Below are 25,363 nucleotides of genomic sequence, written 5' to 3' on the forward strand. Positions count from 1 at the left end.
TGGCTTACATTTCTTCCCTGGCACAGAAAACCACCACAGGCTTATCAATGCCATCAAAAGTATTATTTTGTTTTTGTTTGTTTGTTGATCAAGTACAAAGTATAGATGAGGACAACTAGGATTGAGTGTATTTATTGCATTCTGCAGAGAAGGAGGACTAGCGTTTATTGCGTTTTGGTAAAAAAGGGAGAAAAGGTGACAGAATATCACGGCGGATATCGGATTTTGCATAAAATTAAGAATTTACTTTTTAAAGGCGGAGTCCACGATGTTTGAAAGCCAATGTTGATATTTGAAATCACCTAAACAAACACGCCCCTACCCCAATAGAATCTGGACCTTCTGTTGATAGACCCGCCCCACACATACGCAACCTGGCAAGGATGTCAGTTAGTAGACACGCTCCTTACTGCTGATTGGCTATAAGTGTGTTTTGGTAGTCGGCCAGTCTCCTTTTCCAAAGCGTTTTTCAAACATCGTGGACTCCGCCTTTAATACTGACCTGATACAATACTGATTTTGGTGTTAACTAATGTTTTTTTTTTAAAATAGCGTTTATAGCGTTTTGGAACCAAACTCTTCATATTTTGTTACTTTAACTTAAAAAAATAAGTTTAACTTGTTTTTCTAAGTTATGTAAACTAATCACGAGTCAAAACTTTAAAAAGTAGGTTAAATTGACTTGCATGATGAAGTTGTTAATTAACAAAATTAAAAGGATAGTTCACCCAAAAAATGAAGATTCTGTTATTATTTACTCATCCCCGTGTTGTTCAAAACCTGTATGAGTTTTTTTATTCTGTTGAACACAAAGGAAGGTATTTTGATAAATGATGACTTTATATGAACTTCTGCTGAAAAAAATAAAACACAGTTAAGAAGTACCTAAGCACAGGAGAGCCAAAGAGAGCTTACACCTCTACCAGTCACAGCCGTTAAAACCTTCATATTACACATGTAATGATGAGTTTTATAATAACATATCATTTTTTGCTCAACTGTTAGCTAATGTCCTTAGTGCAGGCTCATTTATATTATTAATATTTTTTCTAGCAAATCCTCTGTATCTTCTAGAGAGCTCTGTGGGGAGTGAGCAGTCCACAGAGAGCAGCTGTACATTCGGTCCTCGTGCCCATGTGAACAGCCTTATTCATTCTGTAATACCGATGTGAGTCAAAGTAAAATATCATCCAGTATGGGCATGTGATGTATGTTTAGTACACAGTCGTGTCTTCAATAACATGTGATGTATATTTAGCTATAAGCCATGATAATATCTGATAGGCTCAGAGTCACTTAAAAATATTATTATTTTAAAAGCAGCACACCTTTCGTCACAAAACAACACAAAACCCTCACAACAAAACACAAAATATATATACGCCAACAAGTTACACCACAGGTTGTTCTCGAACCTTAACCGTCCTCTTGTCAATTCAAAACAACAAATAGAGAGTAAGAGAGAAAGACAAATCTGCCATTTCGGGCATAATGTGCAAGGCGCCATGAGAAATAGATTTCATTTGTAGTGCTTTCACAAAAACAGTTCAAATAAAGCCATGCAACGAAAAAAGGGGATTGGGGGAGGAAAATAGCAAGGGATGGACTTCATATCCCAGAATGCCATGGACAAAATCCTGAGGATTGGGAGGAAGTGGGCGTGTCTCAGGTCTGGTCCAGCCATTCGGCACGTTTAGGGGCTTTGCAGGTGTGGATGTCGACGGCCTCCTCGCAGTCTTTGCACTCTACGGCGCAACACCACTTAAACTTACACTCGCACTTGGTGATGCGTTTAACACGTGTGGTGTCGTAGCCCCGTCCACAACACATGACCTCACAGCTGTCGGTCCCCCGGGACGTCTTGTTACAAACTCGCCCGGCGGTACCCAATGAACCTGAAAAGCAGGAAGAACGATTACAATGACAGAAAACATCGATATAATCTTATGCCTTTAACTCTTTCTTCGCCATTGACGAGTCATCTCATAAATTAAGAGAAAACGCTTCTCTGCCAATGACGAGAATTTCTGGCTTTCCGCAATACCGCAATTTACTTATACAACCCGGAAGTAATGCCTCATGTGAAAGAACTCTGTGTATGTTTTAAATATCGCTCTGCATCGGATCTCTATCAAAAGTCCTTCGCAAAAATTTTATTATCTCAGCTTTTTGCTCAAAATTGTTTGAAATGTTTTTGATGAAACCTACCCATATTTGAGAGGTGATAAAAAGAGAACTAATGAAGGTTTTAAAGCAGATGGTCTGTTCTTTCATTTGATATAGGCTATTGTATGTTTATATATTTAAAGAAGAACATTTTCTAGATAGCATTAAACTTTTGTGAGAATCATGAAAAATGCTGGCGTTGGCTGGCAAGTTTTTTTTTAAATGCTGGCGGGAAAGAGTTAAAGGTGCAATGTGGGACTTTTAGAAGGATCTCTTGACAGAAATGCTACATAATATGCATAAGTATGTTATCAGTGATGTATAAAGACCTTACATAATGAACTGTATTGTTTTTAGTACCTCAGAATAAGCCGTTTTTATCTACATACACCACGGGTCTACTTACATGGAAGTCACCGTCGTGTGACATAAATGGACAAACTGATCTATAGAGCGCCTTTCTTCCCTATACGTTGTCTCAGACGATGGCATTTTTGTCTTGTGGCAGCTACCGTAACTTTTCATTGCGTTTTGAAAATGAGGTTGGTTACAATTCCTATCTAACCCAGAGATGCCGCTTAAAAAAACACGCTACACCTTTAATGGCATGAATTCTGGAGAATAAAATGATATTTATTTTACTAAAATTTGAAAGATTATGTATAAACTTTTTTTAAATTAGCTTTAAATTTGTAAACCAATTATTTTTGTTGTTGAAGCCATTACCTGCATAATCTTTTAAAACTACTATTTAACCGCAGATTAGGATCAGATTAGTTAAAGGGGCCATGACATGAATATCTGACTTTTTCCATGTTTAAAGGAAAAGTTCGGTATTTTACACTTAAAGCCCTGTTTTCAGAATGTTTATGATAAAATAGAACAGTTTTGATTGAAATTTTGACATATGCGGCTACCCCGAGAATTTTCGGGTGTTTGCTGTTTCACCTCCCACCTCTATAATGGTTTTATAGGTGCACAGGAACAATCCTTCCTAAAATGCATTAAACTTTTGTTTACAAAGACGTGAAACTCACCGAGTGGTCAGGGGTGTTCACTGATATGCTCACACAAAAATCGCTGCAAAAGACGCATTCCAACAGGTTTTATTGTAGTTTTTGCCCAACTCCATTGACTTGTATTAGATGTGCTGCAAGGTACGGTATTACTCCGCGCCGGGAACCTTCTTTGTATTCTTGCAATTGGCAAAGGCGGATTATCGCCACCCACTGGGCTGGAGTGTCTATTATTCAAGCTCTCAACGGAAGAATATACGGGTGTGAGGAGTTTGAGAAATAGCTCCACAAGTTTACAACGAATGGTAAAACACCTGTTGGAAAGCGATTTGTGTGTGAGCATATCAGTGAACACCGCTGACCACTCGGTGAGTTTCACGTCTTTGTAAACAAAAGTTTAATGCATTTTAGGAAGGATTGTTTCAGTGCACCTATACACAGTGCTTTAAGTGGCCCAAAAGAGGTGCCGGTACTCTCTCTCTCTATATATTTTTTTTGCTGACTCGACTCCTATATTGAAGGGTTTTATATTCAACAGTCAACAGACGACCTTGTAAAAAATAATAAATCCTTTTATAAGTTTGTGGATTTGCTTTAGCTAGAAATAGCTACTGAACATAAATAAAATGTGCAAAAGGATTTTGAAAAAATACCATTAGAAAGAGCTACTGTAGAGCTTTTGAACATAAATAAAATGTGCAAAAGGTAGATATGTGGGTAAAATTTTCAGCATGGTTAAATGCTAAAACTAGTTGTTCAGATAGAAAGAGCTTGAAAAAAAACTTTAAAATGACACCAAGACCATGTCTATGGGTTCAAGAATAACAAAATACTGGCCATTTGAAACTCGAAAGTCATCACTTTATTTTGTCCCATTGTTTTCCATTTTGCTGGTGGTAGAACTACTGTGCACGTCGTTCAAATTAATTGAAATTTCGTTCACTTGTAGTTTAGTAATTAAACTAAAAGTATATTACAATTTCAAGAATGTTTTTTGCACATCGGCTGAGGAAATCCGAAGTTGCGTCGAGGGGAACCAAACTGACAGCCGCGACAGCGGAGATTATCACGTAAGGCTTGCGTCTGACCTGCAGCTATCATTCTAGCCAACCCAGTCTCACCCCATGGCGTCAATATTTGACGACACTTGACCATGCGTCAATATGTTGACGCGGAGGGTATACCTTTCGCGTCATTTTTTGACGAACTGGGGACTTCAATACTATTAAGTCCGTTGCATTCTCTTTCCTATTTTCTTACCATTTTTTACCATTTTCGCGTCGGTTTAGGTTTAGATTTACATAATGACATCCCTACCCAAACCTTTCCCTAACCCCAATGCCAGGCGACAACTGTTTAATTTCGCGTACCTGGTGGTATTGAAGTCCCCAGTTCGTCAAAAAATGACGCGAAAGGCACACCCTCCGCGTCAACATATTGACGCATGGTCAAGTGTCGTCAAATATTGACGCCATGGGTGTGAGACCGTGTTATTCTAGCTTGGTGGGATGTCAGCCAGCGATTCCTCTGATTCTGACCTTGTTCTTTTACTACTCAGAGTCTAAAACAAGGAGGGCATATTAAGTGTTCATTGTATTTTCATTATAACCGAGCAGCTATGGTTGCGCGTTTCACACACAAACACACACCTCTCCAGAGCACGTTGACACTGACCGACGCATGCGCTTTTAACTTGTAAACGCAAGGGTGTATGGGTAATGTAGTCTCTGCTCTCGGTGGGACGAATTAGGAAGCATTAAGGGCGCTCCGAAAAGCCGCAGCGCAGCCAAAGGATTAAATTAAACCTCTGATTTTTAAACAGATGTGCAAATGAGCGTTCCGGTACGCTAAAAGCACGTTCTGGGCGCACGGAGAGGTGGTGGTACGCTCAAGAGCTATTTTTGGAAGTGGCGGTACTGAGTACCGGGGCGTTCCGGCCCACTTAAAGCACTGCCTATACAGCCATTATAGAGGTGGGAGGTGAAACAGCAAACACCCGAAAATTTTCGGGGCAGCCGCATATGTCGAAATTTCAGTCAAAACTGTTCTATTTCATCATAAACAATCTGAAAACAGGGCTTTAAGTGTAAAATACCGAACTTGTCCTTTAACTGCTATGATTGGGTCCCCAGTGCTTCTATTAACTTAGAAAAGGATCAACCCAGTAACTTAGTTTTGGTAAACCATTCTCTACAAGCACATGAAAAAATAGGTAATTGAAATTTGCCTCTCCATATGATGTCATAAGGAGCTCTTACTATAATAATACCACCCCTTAATCTGCACTGTCCAACCACAGCACTGCCATTTAGTGCAGAGAAAAGCACAATTGAGTTTTAATTGCAACAAACCACCAAATTCAGAAACTCAGTGTCTGAATTTCATCAGCTCATTTGCATTTTAAAGGACACACCCAAAACGGCATTTATTATATATATTTATATATTATGTATATGGTATTTTGAGCTAAAACTTCACATATGTGCTCTGGGGACACCAAAGATTTATTTGACATTTTAAAAAAGTCTTGTGCCATGGCCCCTTTAAAGATCAAATAATTGTACTCTAATATTTCAAATACTTACAATTTTTTAAGTTTAAGTAATACTGTGATTCACTTCAGAGCATACTGGTTTGGTTCATGTCTTAAACTACACGATGGGGCGGTTTCCCGTACAGGTATTAGACTAGTCCTAGACTAAAATAAATGTAAGAGCTGTCCAAACTGAAAACTACTTGGACTGACATATCTTAAAATACATCAGTGGCCTTTTTTTACTCAAAGTGCACACAAGTAATGTTTTAGTAAGGCATGTTTGTTAAAACTAGTTATATTTCCTAATTAATCTAAGGCCTAATCCTGGCTTCAGCTAATTCCTGTCCGGGAAACCACCCCAATGACATTTAAAAATAAAAAAACATTATTGATATGAAAGGGACACTCCACTTTTTTTGAAAATATACTCATTTTCCAGCTCCCTAGAGTTAAACATTTGATTTTTACCGTTTTGGAATCCATTCAGCTGATCTCCGGGTCTGGCTGTACCACTTTTAGCATAGTTTAGCATAATCCATTGAATCTGATTAGACCATTAGCATCACGCTTAAAAACCCGGAGATCAGCTGAATGGATTCCAAAACAGTAATAATCAAATGTTTATCTCCAGGGGAGCTGGAAAATTTGCATATTTTCAAAAAAAGTGGAGTGTCCCTTTAAATGCACAGGAAAAAATACTACCAGAAACCAATATGGTTCAAACAGATCCAGATACTTGCAAACAACCTCGTAATGCAAAGTTTGGAAGATTATAAATAAACGGGTTATCAAGTTTGTATGTCTGTTGTTGTTGTTTCGTAAGGTTAAACACACAGCGGACAGTTAGGGTCTCGGTGTTGTAATCTCTACTTGCCCTCCGGCCATGAGAACCAGAGAGTGATGGTTGTGCTGGCAGCTTTGAAAGAACAGGATTTGAAAAATGAGCCTGTTGTATCCTTGGGGTGCAAATTCCAGCGGGGTTGTGATGGTGGTGGTTGGGGGGTAAGCGCATTGACCCACTAAAATCACTGAGCTGTAAACTGTCTGTCTGACCCAAACACAAACCAAACAAACACTCGAACCATCAAAGTGATGTATGAGCTGTATCAGAATACCGGAGTACTCATCTAGAATACCAAAATAATGCATGACATGCTAAATTTCAAGCTTCGATTTTGTACTACGCATAATAGAAGACTGTTAATCAGAATATATGTGATATTTATATTTTGTGTTAGTGCTGTAGCTCAACTGGTTCGAACCCTGGGGTACACACATACTAATAAAATAAAATGTACGGAACGAATGGACATTTGGTCGCTTTGGATAATGTAATGTAAATGTATGGCTGTGTTGATTTAGAGTATTGTAATGTTTAATCATAACTTATTCGGATCCATCTGTGTAGTATAATGGGAATAATTCAATTAGCAGCATAATGCTCAGATTATTTCTGCTCGTTTACATTTGCCTTTTTTCAAGATAACCCATAAGACAAACATTTTATCAGTTGGTTCACTCCCTGCGATTGAACCCATGACCTTAGTTAGCTAGATCAATGCTCTACCAGCTAAACTACAGAAACCCTGCTGTGATGTGTGACACTATTACATTGATTCAAGACTGGGTGGATAACCGAGTGCACATATTGTAAGGCCCAATGTTATGTCGACTGGTTAGGTGTACTAGCTATTGGTGATGGGGGAGTTTTGTATTTGGACCTTCAAACACTGGATTTGTGCAGGTATTCCAGATGACTCATACAGAGGTGTGTGTTTCCCAGAGGATTAACAAAGCCCAAAAAAATCCACTGTCACCTCTTCTGACCCTGTCAAAGCCTCTTTTGCCCCTTTACCCTCAAGGACTGTATGATTAGGTTAAGAGCTAGGCAGGTGTCAATTTTCGGCAGTTACTGAATCCCACCTTCCGTCGTGTAAAGATGTACATTGCTTACTGCCATTACAGGCATTCTAAGAGATCTGTGATAGATGACTTTTGTGATAGATAAATTAATTTTGCCTTTCAGTCATGAGACAAGCTGAGCGCAGGTACGTCGCTAGACCCCTTTTACTGGGGCACATGCACCAGTGTAAATCTGCTATGCTCCAGTATAGTTACAATACAGTTTACTTTTACTGAATGTATTTATTTACATTTATAATCGTGGCACAAAAAAATTTCAAATCTGTATGCATGCATTGCAACGTAGTAGTAACCAAAATCACTTTACCCGAGAACACAAAAACTGACACAGAAATCCATTTTCGCTTGCCTCTGTGTTGGCAAGTACGCACCCTTCAGGCGGAGTTAAGAATTGGGCTACTTTTAAACTATTTCTGCGAGTTTATATTTTCAGTGGGTTAAAGAAGGATTTCGCTTATTAGTTGTTGGTATTTGGGCTGTGAATGGTGTTTTAGGACTAGTTTGTAATGACCATTGGGTTGGTTTTGTTAAGCGGATCTGGCAGCCCACTTAGATACGCGCACAGAAGTCTAGGGGAACGGTATGGTACTGTACGCTATGAAAACATGATGAAACTAAAGCGAGTTTTTAAACAATATTGATAATCTTATTTTGACTTGATCATTATGGTTCAAGCAGGGAAAGAGATACAGAAAGGAGAGAGGATAAGTTTGAGGAGGGGTAGACTTGATAAACAAACTATGTCATACACTCACCTAAAGGATTATTACGAACACCATACTAATACTGTGTTTGACCCCCTTTCGCCTTCAGAACTGCCTTAATTCTATGTGGCATTGATTCAACAAGGTGCTGAAAGCATTTTTTAGAAATCTTTCCCATATTGATAGGATAGCATCTTGCAGTTGATGGAGATTTGTGGGAGGCACATCCAGGGAATGAAACTCCCGTTCCACCACATCCCAAAGATGCTCTATTGGGTTGAGATCTGGTGACTGTGGGGGCCATTTTAGTACAGTGAACTCATTGTCATGTTCAAGAAACCAATTTAAAATGATTCGAGTTTTGTGACATAGTGCATTATCCTGTGGAAGTAGCCATCAGAGGATGGTCATAAAGGGATGGACATGGTCAGAAACAATTTAAACGATGCCCAGTTGGCACTAAGGGGCCTAAAGTGTGCCAAGAAACGAGATGAGTGGTACCCGGCGGGGTCTTCTGCTGTTGTAGCCCATCCACCTCAGGGTTGTGCGTGTTGTGGCTTCACAAATGCTTTGCTGCATACCTCGGTTGTAACGAGTGGTTATTTCAGTCAAAGTTGCTCTTCTATCAGCTTGAATCAGTTGGCCCATTCTCCTCTGACCTCTAGCATTAACAAGGCATTTTCACCCACAGGACTGCCGCACACTGGATGTTTTTCCCTTTTCACACCATCCTTTGTAAACCCTAGAAATGGTTGTGCGTGAAAATCCAAGTAACTGAGCAGATTGTGAAATACTCAGACTGGCCCATCTGGCACCAACAACAATGCCACGCTCAAAATTGCTTAAATCACCTTTCTTTCCCATTCTGACATTCAGTTTGGAGTTCAGGAAATTGTCTTGATCAGGACCACACCCCTAAATGCATTGAAGCAACTGCCATGTGATTAGTTGATTAGATAATTGCATTAATGAGAAATTGAACCGGTGTTCCTAAGAATCCTTTAGGTGAGTGTATATACAGTATACATATCTATAGAATTGCATTGTTGCAACACATTTGTGTTCTGTAGGCTACTGTCTTTGTGTATGATAACAATAAATCAATCTTTTTAGATATGAAATTAATATTGAATTCACTAGTTTAGGACACTACATAAACAGTTGGCAGTAACTACAGTATGTGGCTGATAATCTCAGTATTTTAAATGGATAAATGTTTACCTTAGTACTTGTTGCAGTGTAGGGATAGTTGGTTATGCAAGCATTGTGTTGCACATTTCTGCAGGCAGAAGGCTTTTAAAAGTGATGGGGGGCATGAAACCTAGTACAGCTAGGAAATGTTCCTGCTTTCTGATACCTGGTAAAATCTACACATTTTTTTACTCTGAGAAATATGTTTGACACTCATACATTGATCTCTCATCCTCTTGACACTTATGCTCTTGCATTGATACTGAGCGAGTCAGTATAGTAAAGTTCATATGAGTCACCGGTATAGTTGTGTTAATTTCAATATTTATAACTGTATACATGCATGGAGGACATCTCTTGAAGGATTACTCCACTTTCATACTGTAAGAACATTTCCTGATAATTTACTCACGCCCATGTCATCCAAGATGTTTATGTCTTTCTCTCTTCAGTCGAAAAAAAAAAGTAGTTTCTTTGAAGAAAACATTCCAGGATTTTCCTCTGTATAGTGAAGTATGCGAAACGCACACATATGGAACATTTTAAACAATAAACTGACACAAAGACATCACATTAATAAGTATTATTCCACATACAACAACTTCTAAACTGTCCTCTTTCTCCACACTTGTAACCACTGGAGTAGGTAGTCGCATACGTCATACGTGACCTTTCGACGATAACATAATACGAAAGGTTGAAAACGCGCATACCAGGGCTAACGCAAGACAAAAATTGTGGTTAAATAGTACTTTTTTGGGGATGAAAAAGACAATTGTTTTGCTAGATAAAACCTTATGCCTCGATTGGGATCGTTTAGAGCACTTTGAAGCTGCAATTTGGACTTTCAAACGTTAGGCTCAACTGAAGTCCACTATATGGAGAAAAATCTTGAAATGTTTTCCTTAAAAAACGTTATTTCTTTTCGACTGAAGAGAGAAAGACATAAACATCTTGGATGACATGGGGTGGGTAAATTATCAGGAAATTTTCTTATAAAAGTTGAGTAAACCTTTAAGGCTTATTAACACTAATCTCACAGAGAAGAGATACACACAGATTTATTCCCTTAAATCGTAAGTATTTTCAGTCTTCTGTTAAATATCTAACTTTGATTTTATTTTTAAGAAAACTCAACATTGAACTTTAACTGATTTAATATTAGTTAATATTTAAAATGAAACTACCATTTATTATGTCTTTGCCATAATAACATTTTAAATTAAGTTTTAAACTGAATTTAAACCTAATTGTAATGTCGAGACACCAAAAGCTCAAAAAAGTGTCAATTTTTAGCAACATGATCTCACAATGTTTCGTGGTATAGTCACAGAATATTTTGCTCATTTATCCGTGTCATTGTCACGGATCTCCGCATTTTTTCGTGTCTGTACCACAGACTTTCTTTTCCATGTCAGTTTCACGTATTGGTGATTGTTTTTCCTATTTTTAAACTATTTTCGCATGGGTTTGGGGTTAGATTTGGGGTTTGGGTTAGGATGTCACTTTAACTATTGGTTTATACTATTTTTTCCAGACTTTTAAACAATTGTCACCTGACGTCAGGGGTAGAGTTGGGTGTGGGTTAGGATGTCATTTTATATTAGAAAATCGTTCTAACCCCAAACCCACGTGAAAATGGTAAGAAAATAGGAAAAACATTTGAGTAACCAATACGTGAAACTGACACTTTATTTAGACTTATATACAGTATATATACATACATAAATTTTTCCGTTATTTTTCTTGGTCAAGCACCCATTTTGAGAATTTCGTGATGTTTGTGCTTTTGTTTTGTTCTGTATTTTGAAACAATTTTGATACTAATTGCCTCTGTTCTCTAAATATTTATTAATTTTCACCATTTAATTTAATCAAGTAATCTTTTAATATTCAATTCTCTACACAGTGACAGTAAGTTAGGTTTTGTTAAAGTGATGCAGCGCTTACCTTATAAACTTTAACACATTCTTTGTTACCTTACAAACATTGGTAGACTATGGGGTGGTTTCACAGACAGGGCTTAAGTCTATTCCATGACTAAAATGCTTATTTGAGGTGTCTTAACCTAATGCTGCTTGCACTGACATATCTTGAAATATATCAGTGCTGCTGTTTTGTCTCAAGATGCACACTAGTAATGTTTTTTGTAAGGCATGTGTGTAAAAACTACATACAGTAAATGTACTAATATAAAGGACCCTAAAAACCTGTCCCTAAAATATTTTAAAGGGGACATTTCACAACTATTTTTAAGATTTAAAATAAGTATTTGGTGTCCCCAGAGTACATATGTGAAGTTTTAGCTCAAAATATCATATAGATAATTTATTATAATATTTTCAAATTGCCACTTTGTAGGTGTGAGCAAAAATGTGTGTTTTTTGGGTGTGTCCTTTTAAATGTAAATGAGCTGATTTCTGCACTAAATGGCAGTGCTGTGGTTGGATAGTGCAGTTTAAGGGGTGGTATTATCCTCTTCTGACATCACAAGGGGAGCCAAATTTCAATGACACATTTTTTCACATGCTAGCAGAGAATGATTTACTAAAACTAACTTACTGGGTTGATCTTTTTCATATTTTCTAGGTTGATACAAGCACCAGGGACCCAATTATAGCACTTAAACATGGAAAAAGTCAGATTTTCATGATATGTCCCCTTTTAAATATATCAGTGCTATTGTTTTGTCTCAGAATGCACACAAGTAATGGTTTTTGTAAGGCATGTTTATATATAACTAAAGACTAGTCCTGCCTTAATATAAACCCTGTCCGGGAAACCGTCGCTAAATATTTTAAATGAGTCTGCATACATGTATTATTTTGTCTTTCTTACCCGCAGCTTTGTCCATGAGACAATAATCAGGGGAGTTCTCGAAGTACACCAGGTCATTTTTGGTGGCTTTCCTGAAGTCTTTATTAGCTACTGTGAATCCTGTTCCATCTTGATTCATGGTGACCTCGATGGCGCCATTGTATTTCTTACGGAGGTAATCTCCTGTTTTACGGAAATCCGACATTGCCAACCAGCAGGTCCTCAGAGTGCATGACCCACTGACTCCATGACATTTACACTCCAGCTTCAGAAAGCGCTTTACTGCCTGTGAAAGAGCATGACAGAGAAACAGTAAGAGCTCCAAGTATAGATTATTAACAGAGATTGATAAACAGAGTTTCACTAAAACATTATCAAAGAAAATGATCAAAGTTATTAGTTTGATTCCAAAGGAATGCATATACTCAAAATATATAGCTGAAATGTGCTAAAAGCATCTGCCACGTGCACAAATGTAAGTTTGGAGGAATCACAATCAGATTTACATCTTAAAGGCGACTATCATTCATTGGCCTATAAGACTTAATCTCACCATTCTCCCACAGCGGTTGTTGTGAAGGTTCATGAGTGCACGTGCGTCCTTCACCGTCCGCTCTTTGGCATCTACGAAGGCTTTCGCGAACTTAATGCCATAATTGATGTTATCACTGCATCCACCCCAGTCAAATTCTCCTCGCTCGTCCTTGTCCTTGCCACGCTTGTGCGGGTCACAACTACACGTCTTCAGCTCCCCCTGACTGCATGCGCGGGTGATGGCGAAAACCACACCTGCAGAGGAGATCGCATACACGAACGCCGCCTCTCGACTGCCTGCACACACCAGAACATTCATGAAGCCAGAACAAACACACTGGAAGACACTTCATCACACCATCTGCATCAGAGAACCACATAATCCAGAACATCACTTTCGCCAGTGACCTGTCTGCAGGGGTGTGTCCAGCCCCAGTGTGAGTGTTTGGTTTAAATGTTAGTACAGGCCTAATCCCTCTAGGGTTGGTCATTCTGTGCTAGGATAAAAAGTTTGAACGTTAGCTGTCTGTTAGTGAACTGTCTATTACTAACCCTTCTGTCTTCTTTGGACTTTGTGTGTTTGCATCATTATAAATGTAAAAACAATACAAAATGTGAATCATCCATTCAATGGTAAAGATATGAGAGTTATCTGCTATTTCACGGTTCTTTGATCGAAGAGTATACAAAAAAAAATTCTGGACATGGGTTGCACATAATTATATTAGGTTTTCTCAAAATTAAATTAACATAATTTTTTAAATAAAAATCTAAAGAACTTAATTCAAATATGTGCACCCAGAGATTTTTTTTAGTGTACTAAATTTTTTTAATTGTTTTAAATTGTTCAGGAAAATTGTAAAAGTGTTTTTCAGTGTTTTAAATTTGGACTATTGTTGTATTTAATTAGAAATTTTAACCATTTGGATTTAGTTTACACTTGCTTGTATACTAAGGTACAAAAGCTGGGGTGATACTCTTTCAAAAAAGTACACCTTTGTATCTAAAGGGTGCATATTAGTACCTCAAAGCCAGGTGCATATTTTTAAAGGGTACCGTAACAGTGACAGCTTTTGTAGCATTTTTATACAGTGTATAGCATGTTTTACATGTTTTATTGTTTTAAAGCAGCGATCTCCAAACTTTTTGTGAGCAAGGGCTACAACAATGGATAAAATTTGTACTTGTTAATATGTTTAATCATTCTTTAAAATGCTTACATACATAAAAGAAGCCAAGCTAACATTTAAAAATGTAATAAATATAAATTAAAATCGAGGCTATTAATAGAATGTGCTTTGACGGGCAACTCACAGACGCTTGAACCATGTTGGAGACCACTGTTTTAAAGGGGACATTTCACAAGACTTTTTTAAGATGTGAAATAAATCTTTGGTGTTCCCAGAGTACATATGTGGAGTTTTAGCTCAAAAATTCCCACAGGTAATTTATTAAAGCATGTTAAAATTGCCACTTTGTAGGTGTGAGAAAAAATGTGCAGTTTTTGGGTGTGCCCTTTAAAATGCAAATGAGCTGATCTCTGCACTAAATGGCAGTGCCGTGGTTGGATAATGCAGATTGAAGGGCGGTATTATCCCCTTCTGACATCACAAGGGGAGCCAAATTTCAATCACCTCATTTTTCAAATGCTTGCAAAGAATGGTTTACCAAAACTCAGTTACTGGGTTGATCTTTTTCACATTTTCTAGGTTGATAGAAGCACTGGGGACCCAATTATAGCACTTAAACATGGAAATATTCAGATTTTCATGATATGTCCCATTTAAAGCAACAAAAGCCTTTGCTGTAAACCATGATATGCTTGATAGCACGGAATGTTGGTAAAGGTAGAAACGTTTTTATTCTAGACAGCATTTGAAAAATGTTGATATTCCCATGAGCACCAGAAAAGTCAATAATTGGGTCTTTTTTGCAGAACATCTAAAAATCTGCTAGCTATTTTAAGCTAACTATGTACATTTTTTTAAAGTCTCTAACATATGAATGATCTCAAAACAGATGTAGACTAAAAAACAAAACTCTCGATTTACATAGCAATTTCATCACATCATCATTCACACAGCTAAAGAAAAATTGATTTTTGTAATAGCAGAGTTGTTGTTTATAAGAGAATCTTCTCTTGGCAACCGTTCCAACTCTGATTCATTTCATAAACTGAATACGCAGATTGCTGCGAGAGTTTGTCTGGCTGCCAGAATCATCTCTCCAAACATTTACATCCTCTATGCCTGTTTATGTGGTAAAGAAGTGAAGGGAATGCTGGAGGGTGATATTTGCAGGGGTCTTGAAGGGGTCTTGGAGGTTTGTATGAAAGCCAGACAGATAGCACATTTACAGAGAACATGTTCAACTTTCGAGTTCTCCATTGATTGTCCCTCGGGTAGGATCAAGTGAGCATGTGGGATTTTGTCTGTTTATCACACCTGGTCAGTAAATGTGGTTGGATTTGCCTAAGGGATTCTAAATGGTGTGTGGTGGCAGAGCAGTATGCTGATCTAAGGCACTGCAGTGCTTACGGTATTAAGATGCGTTTTGGTAGATCGGATCAAAAGTGGACGACGCTAAATACAGGTTTAAATGGGGTGTAAAATGTTTCGAGCTCGTCCCCTTTCGACCACATTTAAGTAGTTGAAAACCACAATATTCAATCAGAAAGCGAGATGATGGAAGACGGAAGCAGTCATGGTGCAGCACAAAATGAAGTTGATGCAAAGTGAACTTGTACAGACCATGTTCCCGCTGTCTCTACGACTTCACCCAAACCCTTTTTTTCCCCTTGAATTTTCTGTGCAAATCATTCTAAACACTATCAGTCTACACTACACAGTCGAGACTCTGGTTGAAAATCTGTTTGTGTGTGATGTGTTGTCTTTGAAACATCATGGCACACCACACACTAGGTGCAAAATTAAATCTAGTTTTTTTATCCTCATGTTTGTGGTCTATCACATTTTGAAAATCTTGTAAGATGTAAAAAATCTTTTGGTGTGTACCCGGCATAAAGTGGCTGCTCTCTGTCTTTTTCATTTCGGTTTCACTTTGCGAAACCTGTGAAAGTTGTGCAAGCTTATTTCATCAATTGCTCTGAAATGATCTGAGAAAGCCCTTACATATACATGTACAAAAGGTTGTGCAACCTGTTTAATAACAACACAAACAGCTATATGCTGACATAATATTATTGCTCAATTTCTCCCGCTTGCGTTCAATGGAACAGGACAGAAGCGATGGAAATGCATCTCTCTTATCCACTTGTGATCAGATCAACCAAAATGAATCTTAAAGGTTTGGGCATTTTCTTAAAAAAAAAAAATCCAGATAATTTACTCACCACCATGTCATCCAAAATGTTGATGTCTTTCTTTGTTCAGTCAAGAAGAAATTATGTTTTTTGAGGAAAACATTCCAGGATTTTACTCATTTTAATGGACCCCAACACTTAAAGGAATATTCCATTTTCTTAAAAGAAAAATCCAGATAATTTGCTCACCACCATGTCATCCAAAATCTTTGTTCAGTCGAGAAGAAATTATGTTTTTTGAGGAAAACATTGCAGGATTTTTCTCATTTTAATGGACTTTAATAGACACCAACAATTAATACTTAACTCAACACTTAACAGTTTTTTTCAACGGAGTTTCAAAGGACTATAAACAATCCCAAACGAAGAATAAGGGTCTTATCTAGCGAAACGATTGTCATTTTTGACAATAAAAATAACAAATATACACCTTTAAAGCACAATTTCTCGTCTAGATCCGGTCCAGCACGACTTAACGTAAATGCGTAGTGACGTAGGGAGGTCACGTGTTGCATATATAAAACGCACATTTGCGGACCATTGTAAACAATAAACTGACACAAAGACATTAATTAGTATCAGTTGACATACAACAACATAGGAACGGTCCTCTTTCAACACACTTGTAAACACTGGGGCGGAGTTTCGCGTTTGTCCTCTGTGACCTCTTGACGTCATGACTTTAAAAGTGTATATTTGTTATTTTTATTGTCAAAAATGACAATCGTTTTGCTAGATAAGACCCTTATGCCTCGTTTGGGATTGTTTATAGTCCTTTGAACCTCCATTGAAAAAAACTGTTAAGTGTTGAGTTAAGTATTAATTGTTGGTGTCTATTGAAGTCCATTGGAGTGAGAGGAATGCTGCAATGTTTTCCTCAAAAAACATAATTTCTTCTCAACTGAGCAAAGAAAGACATCAACATTTTGGATGACATGGTGGTGAGTAAATTATCTGGATTTTTTTTAAGAAAATGGACTAAGCCTTTAATACTGGTGTAAATGTGCTGTGTAAATACCAGTTTAAGTGTTCAGTAGATGAAATGTGCATGTGAAATCAGAGAAAATGCACAGAGAGAAATACTGTACATACAGGGAATAAATAAAAAGACTGAGGTAAGATCTTGTGCATTGTGTTGTATTTTTTTCATAAAAACCCAGATTTCAGTTTGCTTTAATTTTTTAAAGTGCACAAACAGTGAACATTTATAAATTTTATATTGCTTTTTCTTAGAGTTTCATGTACCATGTGATGACCATGCATTTAAAGTTAAAATTTTTTATTTTAAACTTTAAAAAACTTTATTTTATTTTTGTCAAAGGCCCAACACAGTACTATTTTGCACTTGCTGTTATTGAAGTGAGCTATTAATTTGCTTTTGCATTTAGCAGTAACTATCATACCTTCATATTTATATTTAGTCAAAAGTCATAAATTATTCAATCAATCATCCACAGCATTGAATTGACATATAGAAGCTAATATACCTGTACTATAATATGTCCAATATTTAGATTTTTGTTATATTGTAGTGCACATTTATCATTTATTATAATTTTTTTTGCTAATTTTTTTTATTTTAAGCTATTTTTTGACTTCATACAAACATATTAATACACCAATGACCCCGTGGTTCTGCCATTCATTCTCTGACACACACTCACACATGTCTATTACTCACTGCGCTGCATGACCCTCCCGAAAACAGTATGATCCCTGTCCAGTGCGCTGCAGTTCCAGCGATGATGACGGAACTGATGCTGGCACTCTCGGATCCACTCCTTAGCTCCGCCCCCAATGGACTGCATGATGTCTGGATGCTTTTGACACAGCTGTCTCTGTTTATTCACCAGCCCAGGTATATTGTCACAGATTACACGGGCCCCGAGGGCACCGATGTACCTGAAACACGCAAACACGCAAGCTTAACATCAGAATTCCCCCAAACAATCCTACTTGCCGGTTTCTATTCCGAAAGCGCATTTTTCTGAAAGCGCTGATTCAGTGAGTCTTAAGTAAACATTCGGTGATTATGGATTGTCTGATCCCTGAAGCTCTGATGACTGAGTTTGATCATTTCCAGAATCTCACCAGTCATTACTGGATTTAGAGAGGGAAGTTTGGAAAACAGACATCATATATAAACAGACATTCACAAGCCAGCCTTTGGAGGAATCAATTATAGTTATGATTCTGCGCTATTTAAAGACGCTTGCATAATAAGCAGGAAACATCAACAGACTTGTGAGCCTGCGGTGATAACAGTGCATTCTCGGGTCAAACGTGTTTTTTAGAGATCTCATCTTCGCTCAATGAGACTGAGGAGTTCGAAAAGGCGTAAAGCGTTATTTAGGTGTATGTGCTGAACACTTTATGCTGGTTTAGTGTGTTGGTTCTATGGAAACCATGAAAAATGGAATTTAATGAAGTGCGTTTTTGGATTATTACTTTGTCCTCTCTCTCTTTTACTCTCAGCGAGTTTCCACTCCTGTTTTGGCTCCTCTGTTCCATCACTGTCCAACATTTGTTTACTGTTTCTAAAACACCCATGTTAACAGAGACTGGCATAAAATCCCTCTCTCTCTCACACACACAAACACACTCTTACACACACGAATAGTATCCCAGCAAGCCTTGTCGCACAAACACACACTCCATCACGTCAGGCCGAGGGAGGACAGAATTCACTGTTTATTTTATATTTGGAAATATTTGCATTTCTAACGAAAAGTGGAAGCTTCTAACAATATTTGTCTTCTAAAAATCGTTTTTGTTGTGGTTGAATCACAATGTGTTTCCCATTTGATTGTGATTACAGGCCTTTATCAACCCACACTTTGCTTTCAACCGTTAGAGATCTGGATACCCACACACACCAGGCTGGTCTCACACACGCTGGTGGTTTTCAGGTTGACTTTACCAGCAGCAGTAAATCATTATCCGCAGGACCACAACGACATGCTGTAAAAGCACAGTAAAATCTGCTCTCATTTACACTAAGTGTCTGTTCATTTTCTGTGCTCGCGTGTGTGCGTGTAGTTACTGTAGGCTTGACTGGGTAAAGAATGTGTGATTGTAGTAATCTGTCGCTTCTGTTACCCAGGAGGTGAGTCAATAGTCCCCCTACGTCTGCCCATCTTTCCAATTTTTACAAGGATTGGTCCAATCACCCCCTTATATAGATTACACAGAAAAGCAGCTAAACAGTCTGTGAAGAAAACAATTTTCAGACCTTTATGACGGAAGAACAAACTCAGTGTCAGAGACTCTAAATCAAACCCTGACACCACTAGACTCCGAGGTGGACATGCACCAGATCTGCTGACTTTGGCCCGGATCTGCCCCAGAGACTACTGCTGTCATGGAACTAAGGCTCCAAACGTCTGCTGTTCATTTTGAATGGGGAGCAGGTGATTTGCTTCATTTTGGATACATTTGTGCCACTATGCCTCTCTCTTTCTCCACATTTCTTACATGGTATGCATTGGTTGGGCTGTGTGCAAAAATGTACTGGTCAAGAGTATAAAAAAAGTTCAAATCAAGACCACACTTCCCTGTGTGGAAGCCTGTGGCTGGCTTACGTCTGACTTTAACTGTGTGTGTGTGTGCCTGTGAAATAAGTTCACTATTATGAGACACTAACAGGCCGCCCAGTAGCTTAAGAGGATTCCTGCTCTGTCTGCTTAAAATGATGGATGACCAGATCAGAGAGAGAATGAAGAAGCGAGAGAGACTCTGTGGTGAGTGGCTCACATTGGAAATGTCAGTGTGACTCAATACAGTACACCCTGATACTGCAAGGACTTGCTCCCATCTATATATCTATCTATCCATCCATCCACCCATCTACCTTTAACACAGAACTATGCAACCCAGTTATGTTTCTGCTTATTTAAAATCATAAGACAAAAGAGTAACCTGTGTCTGATCTTATTGTACATAGTCAGCAGGCATAAGGGTGTGTGCTGGTGGTTACATATTGAGGGAGGCACGGCACATATTGCGGTTATTTAATGTATTTCTTTATTATTGGCTGGCTCAACACCTCAAGCACACCATGAAAACCAAAGCCATAACTCTGATATAATGATGTGCCCTGCCTGTTACCATACGCACAGGCGCTGGGGAAAACCCCAAGACTCGTGTGCTTTTAGAAATTATTTCTTTGGGTACGAGGAGTGTGTTTTGTGTGTTTGTGAAATAATTGCGTTTTAAAGGCCAATTTCTTGGTGGTGAGAGCGGCGAGACTCCGTTCCTGCACGCGCACTATGTGTCCTCTGCCATCTCCACACCTATGATTGCCCACTTCATCAACTTTAAATTACCAGAAAATCAGACATTATTTGAAACTGTGCTCAATGGTTTTAAAACGCAATTTCTTATTAAATTTGCTTATAATTTATTCTTTCAAAAATGTACCTACTGTTCATCTACACCGTACTTACATTAAGTAAAATTGAACAGGGAAAAATTATAAATATTTAAAAGTGTCCAGTATCTGTAAAACACCTAAAACAACATTAAACAACCCCTGAAACAACATTAAAAGCCGGAGATGCTGAACTCTACTTACCACCAGGACGAATCCACACGCGGCGTGAGGATGAGCAAGATGAATGTAAGCGCGCAGCATAACCGCGAGGACGCGCGGGGACTGTATTGTGAAGATGTGCCGTTTCTGATTATATGTCCTAATCCTGAGCCTTTGGCAGATCTGTTATGAATCCGAGGCGACCCAAGAGCTTTACCGAAGCCAAACATAGTTGGACCCATCGCACAGCAGGGATGAGAAAATACTCTGTTTTGTGTTAAATGGGTGTAATAGGTTAAGGTGACCTGCTAAAGTTGGGATGTCTGAAACACAGAGCTCCGAAGCACGGACGGATATCATGTATCTGCCCGGATATTAGCGTGTGCCATATAAAAGTATTCCCCGGGAGCTGGCAACCACAGCAGAAATAATCCAAGCCAGACGGCAGGTTCTCTTCTTTTCTTTTTTCACCTCCTCTTGAGAAATAGATGAAGTCTAGGTGAGGTGCAATAGGATCAGAGACAGCGCCAACTTTTCCACGTTTCCTTCACACGTTTTGCGTTCAGGACAGATATCATCCCCAAAGCTGCGAAACGCGCGCCTCTCCGTTTTTCCATTGGAGTCGCCTCGCGCTGATAGCAGACTGCGCGAGATAAACCGGAGCGATGAACTGTGCGAACTGAAGAACGAAGGGGTGGGCGACGGGGGGAGAGAGAGAGAGGGGTGATAGGAATGTTGACAGCCCGCCGTCCCTCCGCTCTTATTGGGTAGCGTTCAATGAGACCGGAGCGCCGGAGTACCGTTCCCTGGTCAGTCTAGGCGCGTGCGACGCACATTTCACCTGCTGAACTCGTTTACACACGCCGCATCCTCGCTTGAGTTCAAGCTCACAAACACAGTAAAAATTGGAAAAAGTGTAAAAGAGGGGTTAAGGAGACTTTAAACTAAAGATGCTGTGAAAGTCAATCAATCATTTTTATCCAAACAAATAGTTTAAACAAAAGTATCCCTTATTCTACTTTGTTTTTCCAATTTTTAGTAGCAAGCTAATTTGGGTATTTAATACGTAGAAACGATAAATATAAATGAATAAATATTTTGAATGTACTCAAGTTCCCTCTAATATAAGAGCAATAACGACGCCTTTAGCGTCTGGAGAGATGCGCGTGTCTGAATACACAAGCTCGTGTTTACAGATAAGACTCTAGAGCTTGCACGAGTGCTGCTGTGTATAAACATCGCGCGGATTCCTGTTTCAAAACATCACATAGTTTGTTGCATGAGTCTGGATGAGTAAAAACACTCATTATATTAATGCAGAGTCTAAAAATCTAATGCGTTGAGTCTGCATGGGGTTAAAATTTAGGGAGGTTCTAATAATGCAAAAAAAAAAACAGTTCCCAATTATAACTAACTATGGGGCGGTTTCCTAGACAGGGATTAGACTAGTCAGACTTAAATAAATGTAAGAGCCGTCCAAACTGAAAATAACTTGCACTGACATATCTTAAAATACACTAGTGCCATTTGTTTTGCCTCAAAATGCACAAGTAATGTTTTAAGTAAGGCATGTTTGTTAAAACTAGTTATATTTCCTAATTAAACTAAGGCCTTGTCCTGTTTTAAGATAATCCCTGTCCGGGAAACCACCCCTATGAATTATAAATTACACATAGGCCTACTGCAATTTCACTGTAAAAAAAAATCTGTATAAATTACAGTAACTTACTGTAGATTTTACATTTATGTTATTTACTGGCAACAGTTTGTTCAAAATTAAATGAACATGAAACATTTTCAGTCTTTATCGTCTACAGTAAGTTACTGGCAACCAGCTGCATAATTACAGCATTTTTTTACAGTGTGGGCTTAAATCATTACAAAGTATAGTTATCATGCAAATACTAAATTAGGTTTATTTTTTCATCCTGAAATTGACATTTTTAACTTTAGCTTTGCTTTGGTTCACCAAAAACTGGGATGGCTTATAGTGCACCAGACGTCATCGTTGCTTTGCTCTGTTGAGAATACTTGTGCAGGTCAGTTCAGCTAATTTTATGGCAAATTAAAGGCATTACAGAACAATTACAACAAACAATTGTGAATTACAGCACAACTTGGGGATAAAAGAGTGAGCGAGAACGCAATGTAGAAAGCAAACGCACTGAAGTCCTGTCTGTAAGTCATTTGGTTTCTTTTGGTTTTGCTTTTGTTTCAATATGTAATTTACCAGTAATTTCCTGTAATCTTTACTGTTTAATCAGAGACACACCATTTGCAGTAATATATACATATAAAAATTACATGGCACAGCATTATTTCAAATGCTTCGGTGAGGATTTTAGAGACTGATCAAATAAACAAATAATCAAATGCACGTTTTCTCTACAGGTTTTTGTCTGAGTGTTCCTTCTGTGTTTTTGTATCCCTGAATCTGCTTTCATGTCCTAAAGTAAATTTGAGGCTAACCAACATCCTGACAGTCAGAAAGCCGTCTAGTATTTGTCTTCTGCATAAAGTTCTTTAATTGACTTTTACATAGCAGTTGGGTCGACAGAAAACAATTATAAAAGTGACACGAAATAACATATAAATAAACCATTACTGTGATATTGAACACTGAGATTTGGCTGCATGCAGAATGCCATTACTCCATGTATGAGATCAGCTGCCATGTTCTCTTTCTTTCTCCCTCTCTCTGTCCTTTTCCTGCCTGCTCTTTAGTAGACTAAATAGGCACTCAAGGTGACCACAGTGACCAGGAACACCTGAGAGAATGAGCTCACGGTTTATTTCTGTACCTGTGTATGAATATGAAGCTGTGTTTGTGTGACAGTGTCGTCAGGTTTGGCACTGCTTCAGGAATGAGTGCACTGCGAGTGTCCTCCTGCCCGCTCAGAAATCATCTGTCGGCTATTTTAAAAAAGGGCTCTGGGAAACACTCACCTGATTTTTAAAACCATTCTCAACTGTTCCTGTAATTCACTAATTTGTCTTGCTTTGTAGTCTTCTACGCTTGTATGTTATGCTCAGAATATGTGAACACAGAAAAGAAAGTTTGACATGCCTTGCTTATTAATTCAATATTTTAGCTAAATTGGTAATGCTTGCTGTGTATCAACTATTACGAGTGCAATACAATCAGCCCAGTTTACCATGTTAAAATGTATTCTGTAGATTTCCCCATATTTAGTGCCAAAAATCTGCAGATTTGGTACAAATTAATTGATGGTGTACTGTATTGTGTCACAATATGAAAGTGCTGATTGTAAACAGAGGAATAAAAACTCAAGAGTCTTTCAAACTAATGCTGAAACAGCAGAAGACTCATAGTCATGTGCCAAAACATCTGAGCACATAGACTCATAGAGCATTTCAAAAAGTATAAAGTAAGTTTTGCACCTAAAGAGTTCATGTTATAGTACCTATAGTACATATTAGTATATTAAAGATACATATTGGTACTTTAATCTTTAAATTACATTAGGACCTCTTTAAAGGGTACTGCCCCAATGACAGCTGGGGTAGATATTTTAATATTTTAATGTTCACCATTAATGACATTTTAATTATTTAATGTTTTATTTATATAACCAGCTTCTTAGAAAACAATGCCATTTTGTGACACAATTTTTTACAAAAGGATAATTTTTTTTAGATTTTTTTTTTTAGATTTTTTAAGATGTAAAATAAATCTTTAGTGTCCCCAGAGTACGTATGTGAAGTTCTAGCTCAAAATACAATTTAGATAGTTTATTATGTTAAAATTGCCACTTTGTAGGTGTGAGCAAAACAACATGATCTCACAAATTATGTGAAATAGTCACAAAATATTTTGCAAATTTTTCCTTGTCATTGTCACGTATTTCCGCAATTTTACGTTCCCGTGCCACAGCTTTCTTTTCGTGTCAGTTTCACGTATTGGTTACTCAACCGTTTTTCCTATTTTTAAACTATGTCGCTTCGGTTTGGGGTTAGATTTGCTGTATGGGCTACGATGTCACTTTAAAGGGATAGTTCGGCCAAAAACGATATTAAACCCATGATTTACTCATCCCCAAGCTGTCCGAGTTGCATATGTCCATCGTTTTTCAGACAAACACATTTTCGGATATTTTAGAAAATATTTTAGATCTTTCTGTTCATTAAATGTAATGTTACGGGGTCCAGCAATAGTCCACGACCTTCAAGTCCAAAAAAGTGCGTCCATCCTTCACAAATTAAATCCAAACGGCTCCAGGATGATAAACAAAGGTCTTCTGTGGGTAATCCGTGCGGTGTTGTTGTAGAAATATCCATATTTAAAATGTTATTAACGTTATAAACTACCTTCCGGTAGCGCCACCATTTTGGAGTGATGCGCATTCAGGATGAGAGCTTACGCAGCGTACAGAGTTTCTCTGCTGCTGCTCTGTGCCCCCGCCCTCCGAATTTGTCATATGTCACTAAGAAAAGTGCGTACACTACGCTAATACTCTCTCCTGAGTCTAAGATGGCGGCGCTACCGGAAGGTAGTTTATAACGTTAATAACATTTTAAATATGGATATTTCTACAACAACACCGCACGGATTACCCACAGAAGACCTTTGTTTATCATCCTGGAGCCATTTGGATTTAATTT

The 25,363-nt window shown here is 38.1% G+C and overlaps 1 protein-coding gene across 3 annotated transcripts in view; it reads right to left on the bottom strand.

Moving 5' to 3' along the window:
- Nucleotides 1-761: 761 nt before the first annotated feature.
- Nucleotides 762-25,363, bottom strand: part of wnt2bb (wingless-type MMTV integration site family, member 2Bb) — a 46,833-nt gene continuing 22,231 nt past the window's right edge. For 2 of the 3 annotated variants that reach the window (XM_073867778.1, XM_073867777.1), the window contains exons 2-5: nucleotides 17,891-18,111; nucleotides 12,907-13,184; nucleotides 12,375-12,639; nucleotides 762-1,895 (exon numbers count right to left, since the gene is read on the bottom strand). In XM_073867778.1, coding sequence (XP_073723879.1) covers nucleotides 1,666-1,895; nucleotides 12,375-12,639; nucleotides 12,907-13,184; nucleotides 17,891-18,017 — 900 coding nt within the window. In that variant the 5' untranslated portion in view covers nucleotides 18,018-18,111 and the 3' untranslated portion in view covers nucleotides 762-1,665. Of the gene's footprint in view, nucleotides 1,896-12,374; nucleotides 12,640-12,906; nucleotides 13,185-17,890; nucleotides 18,112-20,782; nucleotides 21,592-25,363 lie in introns of those variants that run through there. The other variant, XM_055167811.2, reaches the window with a different exon arrangement.

The sequence above is a fragment of the Misgurnus anguillicaudatus genome, chromosome 5, assembly GCF_027580225.2.
Source record: "Misgurnus anguillicaudatus chromosome 5, ASM2758022v2, whole genome shotgun sequence".
Taxonomy (NCBI): Eukaryota; Metazoa; Chordata; class Actinopteri; order Cypriniformes; family Cobitidae; genus Misgurnus; species Misgurnus anguillicaudatus.